The 8,372-nt window shown below is 49.5% G+C and overlaps 1 protein-coding gene across 2 annotated transcripts; it reads left to right on the forward strand.

Moving 5' to 3' along the window:
- The first annotated feature begins 232 nt into the window (after window positions 1–232).
- LAG3 (lymphocyte activating 3) lies at window positions 233–7,933 on the forward strand. 2 transcript variants are annotated; one of them, XM_018074465.1, is made up of 9 exons: window positions 233–1,711; window positions 2,108–2,226; window positions 2,371–2,542; window positions 2,705–2,931; window positions 3,204–3,461; window positions 3,635–3,928; window positions 4,273–4,563; window positions 4,825–4,940; window positions 7,318–7,933. In XM_018074465.1, the coding sequence occupies exons 2-9, from the start codon at window positions 2,172–2,174 to the stop codon at window positions 7,423–7,425; spliced, it is 1,521 nt and encodes a 506-aa protein (XP_017929954.1). In that variant the 5' UTR covers window positions 233–1,711; window positions 2,108–2,171; the 3' UTR covers window positions 7,426–7,933. The 2 variants fall into 2 exon arrangements, with proteins under 2 accessions (XP_017929954.1, XP_008923963.2); XM_008925715.2 differs by having other exon boundaries at window positions 233–2,226.
- Window positions 7,934–8,372: the final 439 nt, after the last annotated feature.

Here is an 8,372-nt window from a genome sequence, read left to right on the forward strand (position 1 = left end):
CTCTCTCTGGTCTCTGTTATCTCTGCCTCGGGGTCTCATTCTGGGAGATGACGAAAATGCTATTCGAGGGAGTCAGCATTTAAAATGGGTCGTTAGAGAGAAACGTCACAGTGTCTTTGCTAAAGATAGCCTGGTGCTGAGTAAAACAGTGCCTCTAAAACCTTCCTTTTACAACATGCTCACTCAGCATAATAACCCCTCGGCCTCAAACACCCCTCCCCAGTGCCAGGCAGCTCCTGTCATTTTCCTGGGCTCTCCATCAGTCTCTTGTGACCACCTCTTGGGAAGCTGTAGCAGGATGGGACTACGTCCTCTGCTTTGCTGAGTCTTACAAGAGATAAGCATTTCCTAGAGCATGAATTCCTTTAAAAGTGGTTTTGAGGGCTAAAGTGGAATAGTGCCAGGGTGCCAAGGCTACAAGAGCAGAGAGAGTTGAGATGGAGGGAGAAAGCAATGAGCTCAATGTGCCCCTCAAGTGAAGCCAGGAGAGGGGGAGCAGATGATGCTGGACTGCAGCAATGTATGTGTCTCCCCACCACGGTTCCAACTCCCTTCTCTCTCTCTCACCTTCACCCACACACTCACACCATTCTTGCACTGCTGATTCAAGGGAAAGAAGCGGTTGATGCTTTATGCTTGAACTGGTCACCACAAACTGTTTTTCTTGAACAGTAGGAAAAAAACACCTCCTGACGACTGTCGCAAGTTCTCCCCTATCTTTACTCCTCTCTTTCTCTCTCATGTGATCCCATGGACTGTGTTACACAAGAGGGCATGTGGCACCACTACAAAGCAGTCCCTCGGGGACATGGAGGCACATGAAGTTCCCCCTGTACACCAATCCCACTCCTCAGGAGGCTGGAGAGCCATGTGTGATGAAAGAGATGAGACCTGTCACTGCAACAGGGGTCTGCTGAAGTGAGGCATAGCACTGGCCCTCTTTTATCCTCCACCTTCACCACCCAGCTGAGGAAAACCAGAGAGCAAGCAAGGATCCTTCCACAGTTGAAAAGTGGCCACTATGAGTCACCTCCCTTCCCCCAGCCTGAGGAAAAGCCCCAACACTTGGGGGATGAGCCACCGAGGGGCTTGGGTGTCTGACACATGTCACAAAGGGTTGATTAAGTCCGAAAGAGTCAGAGCAGTGGGCTGCTGGAAAGTGTGAACCACAACAGTGGGGGTTCTCTGAGACAAAATGGGTCCCAGGATGAGGCACATGGATGGAAATGTACTGCCCTATGTAAAGGTCAGCAGCTTAATGGGAGCTAGGTTGAGCCCCCTCTGTGCATGAGCTTGAGTGGGTTTTCCCAGAACTGCTGGAGGAGGAGGGTCCCTTCCTCACACTCCTCATCGTGCCACAGTATTCAGCCCCTCTTTTCAGTTCTGATTCCTTCTTCTGGATGCTCCTCTCTATCTCCTTGGACCACCCGGGCTTTGTCCCATATTGGCCCCGGACTCTAGATTGTTGAGTCACATGTGCCCTACTTGGAGCTCGCCACAGACCATTTCCTCATGCTGCCTGTGAACTGACCAATGAGAAAAAGCCAAGAAATTAGCTCATTTTGAGGATTAAAGAAGGAAAGAAAAAGAAAATGAAGGAAAAAAAAAAACCAAGAAGAAAGAACAGCAGAAATAAAGACCAACATGTTCTCAAAAGCCCTGAAACAATTAGAGGGAAGCTGTAAGAGACGGAAAGATCAAACCAAAAAAGGTAAGAGATGAAAGAAAAACATGAAGGGCACTTGCTGGGAAGTGTCTTCTACACTTTTTCCACTGGCTATGTAGAAGCGAAATTTGTAAGAAAAACAACAGCGACTCAAAGAATTTCCACTAAAAGATGCTTACAGCTGTGTCTCTGGTCCCTCCCTCCTCTGCTCTCACGTGCCTCAGGCTTATACTGGTTTCTTGGTGGTGACGCATCTTCTTAGTGATATGAGGAAATTTGCTGCCCACCTGCAATATAAGGGCATTTAGGGAAATGCTTTGATCAGAGAGAGAGAGAGAGAGACGGCATGAGAGCAAGCACATCCCAATGACCCCTCTTTGCTTACCCACCAACTTCTAGCACCTTCTTTGCCCATGCCTCATTTTTACTGATCTCTTCAAGCTTTGGACCTTGTCAAGCACGGACCCAAGTAGGAGGCAGCCCCTCGCCTTTCCTGGATGCCACCATGAGGCTGGTGTCCCTGGTGCTGTTCCTCACCTTTGCCCTGCTGGCTTTCGGTGGTAAGAGGGGCTGAACCTATTGGGGAGGGCAGTGTAGCTCAGTAAGCTGAGCCTGGGTGTTACTTGGTCCCTGACAAGACTGGAAGGGAGAGTTTGTGCCCTTCCAATCCACCACTCTTTGCTCAACTCTTTATCTTGTTACAGCTGGTCACATCCTAGCAGGATTAGCGGAGGGGGAAAGCAGGGAGCAGAAAATGTGGGTCAGAGAGGGGAGTTCAGCTGTGCTGCCCTGCCACTGGAGCCCCAGAAAAATGAGAAAGAGCTTGAAGCAGCTGCCCGACAAGACATCTGTGCAGTGGAAGAGGCATGGGGGAAGGTATGTCAGGGTCAAAAGAAATTCCAGTCCTTCTGGGGGGACTGGAGAGGGTGGGAGACACTTTGAGCCCCTTTTCTCTTTCCCCATCTTCCCTCCTTCCTGCCCCCTCCCTTGATCTAACATTTGCCTCTGGGATGAGCAGCTCACTTATCCCACTTCCAGTGTCCACCAGGAGTCACATGGGGTGCTGGAGGTGGGGTACTCGGGCCTCCAGAAGACGGCACTGCTCATGAAGCCCCGGGTGTCACTCCAGGACTCTGCCTTACACAACGGCAATTTCTCCCTGCGGATTGACCCCGTCAGGAGCGAGGATGCTGGGCTGTATGAGGCACGGGTGGAATACAACTCGGAGGTCCATAGCTGCCATGTGGAGCTGGGGGTAGTTACAGGTAGGAGAAGATAGAAAACCTGGAGAATGTTGATTTTAGGACCGGGGAGGTTGTAAAGATGGGATGGGGTGGGGATGCTGTGTTTGGTTGGGCAGGTTAGAGTACAGGCAGCATCCTCCTGAAAGCACACAGTTTCCTGCTGTCTGTTCTCAGTTCTGGAGGGGCGCCTGCCTGTGGGACAAGGCTAGGACAGGGGGACACAAAGGGTTGCGTTGGTAGTTCCCCTGTGATCTTAGATCACCCCCCCACCCCAACACTTTGGTTTTTTGCAGTAACCCTCAGTCCACCCAATCCTGTGGAAGAAAATGAGCTGCTCTTGATGAGCTGCAACTCCAGCTACCGGGCCAGCCTTGTGGAGATATGTTGGTTCCATAACGGGCACCTGGGCCCCACCTCCAGGACCTTCTGCTCTTTGTCTGGGGCTCTCTCCATCCTGCGGCCAGCCATGAGTGATGCAGGCTCCTGGCGCTGCCAGCTTCGATACTCTGATAACGAGATAATTTCTGCCACGTATGACCTGCAAATTCTAGGTGACCTCAACCTCTGTGTTGATATTCCAGCATCCCCAAGTTAATCCCTTTGATGTGACTGACTAACCCCAGTAGTTCCAGCTTCCCAGCTCCCACCCTGTCCTCACTTCCCAGGTCAGTCATCTCCCATCTTTCCAGCCACCACCTCACATTGTGCTCTTTCTCTGGCTTAGGTTTTGATGGCCCAACCAACCCTGTGGTCTATGCTGCAGCTGGCTCTGCAGCCCATCTACCATGCAGCCTGAGCTACCTTCCCAGCTCCTTTCAGATGAACATGGTGACAGCCCACTGGAGCCATCTTGCAGGAGGACACTTGCAAGACTGGGACATCTTCCCAAATCTGAGTAACAGAAGCTTCCCCCTGCATCTCCCTGTGGTGGGGCCGGGTGATGCAGGGCAGTACCGCTGTGCTGTCTCTGTGGGCCACAAAACAATCAGCAGGGAGGTGACCTTGGCAGTGGTTACAGGTGAGAGGAGAGACAAGGAGGTGCATTACCCCTCTGGAGTCCCCCAGTGCTTACAGATAAACCTCCCCACGTGTCAGTGCAGTGAGCGTGGGTAGCTCCTTGATCATGAGTTCCCACCTTGGGGTGAGAAACAAGATCTCTATTGAGAGCATTGCACTGCACTGGAGTCTGCTGAAGTTGGTTTTCCTTAGTGACCTGATTATTCCTCTTAAAACTAGGGAAGACAAAGAAAATAAATTAGAGGAAATAATAAAGAAGGGATGTAATAGAAGAAGGATGGATGAAGAAGAGATGTGGACCTGTCTGTAGTCTTTCCTGAGGGTATTTTTTTTCCTTTGCTGCAGTGACTCCAAGCATCCAAGGACCAGTTTCTGAGGGGAGTCGTTTGCAGCTCATCTGCAGCCTCACACACTCCCGGGGACATGAACGTTTCCAGTGGAAGCACCTTGGCTCAGTCCCCACTAAGAGCAAGCTGGCTGTGGCCACCCCCCAAAACCTGGAGGGCAGCAGCGCCCAGATGGGACCTATCTTGAAAATACCCAAAGTGTCACAAAAGGATACGGGCACATGGGAATGCAGTGTGTATGGCCCAGAAGGCCAACTGGGAGGAGTGGAGTACAAGCTGCAGATCACAAGTACTGTCCCCCATGTATTTGTAACCAATCTCTTCTTGCCCTATTCAGTTCCCTGGTGCCTTTCCTGTCTCACTTTCACCCTCTCCTTCTTCCCTTGGACCATTTGGATCCCATCTCCTTGTCATCCTGTCCTAGCTCTCACCAGTCCCTTCTGTTGCTCCTTCCAGTTCCCTGCACTCTTTCCCATTTTGCCCATTCCCAGCCTTGCCCCAGTGCAAAACTGACATTCCCTTCCTTCCTAACTGTGGTTCCTCCTCACAGGTGCCCAGGTCTCCAGCCCTCCTGCTGTCTTCAGTGGGCAAGTTACTTTTGGGCTCACACTCACTCTCTTCCTTCTGCTTGCTGTCTGTGTTGTGGCTCTGGCCCTACAGAAAAGGGTAAGTGTTCATCACCCAATTTCTGTTATTTTTCCTGTACATCAACCCTTATTTGACCTTATTTGGCAGCTCTGGCTAACCATGGTGTTTGTCTGGAGGCAGGCCAGACACCTCAGAGGAGGGATGAAACCTCCGAAGAAACAACCACAGCCCAGTCTTGAAAAGCTTCATGTTTATTCTCCCACAGATTAAGCCACGCTGTGCTAGAGAAGGGTTAATTTTCAGGCTTTTGTACATGTTGTCTCTCTTATTCCTTATCCGGACACTTTAATGTAACAATCTCCTGTTCTATATGAATGCCTACTGGTGCCCAGAAACAGATCTCAATGCAGGGCTGTTGTTTCTGGCTCAGCCTTCACATCTTAGCCTCTGCTTCTGGCAACTTAACTGACCTCTGTTTGCTCAGCTTGTTCCAGTATCTCGTCCTCTGAAAACTCTACCTTACCTTTATGATCCCAAAGACCAGACCAGGGCTAATGGTTCCCAAGCATGTCCCCAGAAAAAAAGCTATGCAAACAAGTCAGACTGTTGCTCTGCAGTTTTCATACTGTTGCTCTGCAAGTTAATTACATGGCAAATTCATCCTTCAAGGTATCCTTTTGTTGACAAGAGACACCTTTCGAGTGTAGGTGTGATGTAGTTGCCTTCTACTTAACTTGGAAAGGGTCCACAGTGAAAAACCCCTTCTAGTGCAGAAGGGGCTGGGGGATTGGAGCGGTCTAAGTTCAGAAGACCTTGCCCCGGTGAAAGAGCTGGGAGCATTGGAATTGCCTTGAGCTGAAGACAAGGGATGTGTTAGCATTGATAAAAAGTCTTAGCAAGTCCCAGTGGCTGGAGACTGAAGACAAGCAGCATAGGAACAAAATCAAGGTTGGAATTTTTAAAAACCACTGTGGGTACCACTAGAGCAGCTCATGACAGGTTCTTCATCATCCATCCTTAATTATCACTGATGGTAAAGGATAATCTGAGGCAGAAATCTACAGTTTCTGTGTGACTCTTTGGACTGTGCAAGTCCGGGACAAGATGATCAGAACCACCCTTTCTGGCCAAAAACCTTGGGAGAAATCCCTTGGCAGTGTAAGTCTAAGGCCTCAGCTAGCAGGAAATAGGACACCTGGGTGTCCAGCTGTTAGTTAAAGTTTCATGTAGCCAGGATATTTACCACCCTAAAACATTTGCATATGCCCTCATGGCCGTGCTTTGCTGAGTAAGCAAGGCTCCTGTGTTGAAGCACGGGTCCTCCATCCACAGGTGGTCCTCAATCAGCTCTGGGTGGCCCTGCTTTATCAGGGCGTTTGGACTGAATCATGTCCAGAGCTCCCTTCCAACACCAACATCCAGTGATTCTGTGATTCATGCCCTTCTCTGCACAGACTCCCCGCTGGGCTCATCCTCCATCAGAGTGCAGATGAGGTGCCTCAAGCAAAGATATCAGCTCTTCTCTGGTTCTCTCCCTCTCTCTGCTGGCATCCTCTGAGATTACATTTGCTCTCCTTGCATTAGCTGGACACCGGATGCTCACCGCAGTGTATCATGCGCACTTGATGGGCTGTTGCCCACACATTAGGAATTCCTATTCCGATCCCCTGAGCCTATCAACGTGCCATTGGTACTGTTGCATTTCATTCATCCTGTCACTCAGTTTAGTGCTCTGTTCTCCTAAAATATCTGGGTCTTGTGTGATATTTTCATCCTCTTTCTTCCAAATGAGGCTCCTCAGCTTTATCAGCTACCTAACTCATTAGCACTTTCACACTCTCTATGCCAATAATGACTGATCTTTGAAGACTTGTGCTTATCATTTCCCTACAGCCTGACAGAAACATGCCAGCAAAATCGCAGTCCCTTCTTAGCTGGGATTACACCTACCATGCTACTCTCCAACTATTCTCATCCTTCTTGCTGAACTGATTGTCTGTGTGTTGCCCTATACTTCTACACTGTCAGAAGCCCTGAGATCTACATCTTTTCCATTGTCTAGAAAGTCACTTGTGAAAGTAGTTCTGTCTTTAATTTGTTCTTATCTCATTTTACACAACCCTTCACCACCTGAAAAGGTGGTGTAAAATCTGGCATACCATCAAACCTGACATTGGCCTGACCATTGCCCAGATCACTCTTTGCTCTCCCTTAAGCATGTCCTGTCTTTGTTATTCCTTATGCCCATGACATCACTGAGGATCATGTTGGGACAGCACTCCCCAGAAGAAACTGCAGGTCTCAGAGAGTGGCTTCTTCCCTGGCTCTAGGAGGGAATGGGAGCCTTATGGTTGCAAGCAGTAGGATCGTGTCTTCCATGGCAAGGAGAAGCCCAGTCTACCATGCCATTCAATCTCCCTCCCATACCTGATGTTGCCTCTTTTTTCCCTTTCAGGCACAGACTCCTGCCTTCTCAGCACTGGAAGGGATGATTGGAGTCCCTGGGCCGTGGAAGTTGATGAAGGAAAACCAGAAAGGGAAGATCCAACAAACTGAGTGCTGACAGGAGCAGGGACACCAGGGCTAGTCTGCATGGGAGGATGGAAATCTGTGTGCCGTGCTGCAGAGAGATGGGTGCCATGCAGACCTGTCAGGGGGGTCTAGGGATGGCATGAACAATGCAGAAGGCATTGGGAGCTCTGTATCTGCAGAGGGGCTGGGAGCTGCCTACCAGGGCAAGGCAAGCCTCACTGCTGCAGTAAGGTGGCCAGCAGCACAGATGCTTTGGAGCTATTGGGAGTATTTGAGCCAGTAGCTATTGCCTGCTTTAGTGCCAAATCTCTGCCTACTCTTTGTCCCTTTTTCGTGGCTCCTCTCACAACCTTTCTCTGGTGGAACACCAGGATGCAGGAGATGGCTGGAATCTGTCTTTCCTGCAGCCTGATGGTGTTTTCTGCCCCCCTTGCTCGCTTTCTTCTCCCTCTGCCTGCACTGCCCTGATCACTGCCCTGTTGCATATTTTGAGCATTTTAACTTATTAGAAACTCATTTTAGAACTGAAAATAAATCTATGTGACAAAAAAGCCCGCTGGTCCCTGTATGTGCTTATGGGGGATTGTGCCTATTTGACTGTGCTGGGTGTACCTCTGCCTATTTGAAGCCGTTTCTAAGGCCTTTGCTGCCTTTCTTTCTTTTTCAGTTCTGTTTTACTGAAGTTGCCTGTTCATTTCTGACATTTTCACAGCGGGGAAGGGGAAATTAAATGCCACTAGAGAAGAAAGAATCACAGGTTCGGTCTCTCCCTTTTGCTGTGTTTCAGAGTCTTTTTTTCTTTCTTTTTCTCCCATCTGGCTGTCCCTGTTCATTCATTCATTTATTCCTTTCGTTCTCACATTTTCCTGAAAGATCTACAACTGATGTTAGGGCTCTCTGTCACTCTTCTCCTGCTAAGGATGTATTTAGTAATGCAAGTGTGAGTCTGCCAGGTCCCATCTCTCAAGACCCTTAATG

This window comes from Manacus vitellinus, unplaced genomic scaffold, assembly GCF_001715985.3.
Source record: "Manacus vitellinus isolate BGI_N305 unplaced genomic scaffold, ASM171598v3 scaffold_28_pilon, whole genome shotgun sequence".
NCBI lineage: Eukaryota > Metazoa > Chordata > Aves > Passeriformes > Pipridae > Manacus > Manacus vitellinus.

Coding starts and splice junctions, on each gene's coding strand:
- LAG3 (XM_008925715.2), top strand. CDS start 2,172: ATGAGGCTGGTGTCCCTGGTGCTGTTCCTCACCTTTGCCCTGCTGGCT. Junction 2,543..2,704: donor TGGAAGAGGCATGGGGGAAG/GTATGTCAGGGT, acceptor TCCCACTTCCAG/TGTCCACCAGGAGTCACATG. Junction 4,941..7,317: donor CTCTGGCCCTACAGAAAAGG/GTAAGTGTTCAT, acceptor TTTCCCTTTCAG/GCACAGACTCCTGCCTTCTC.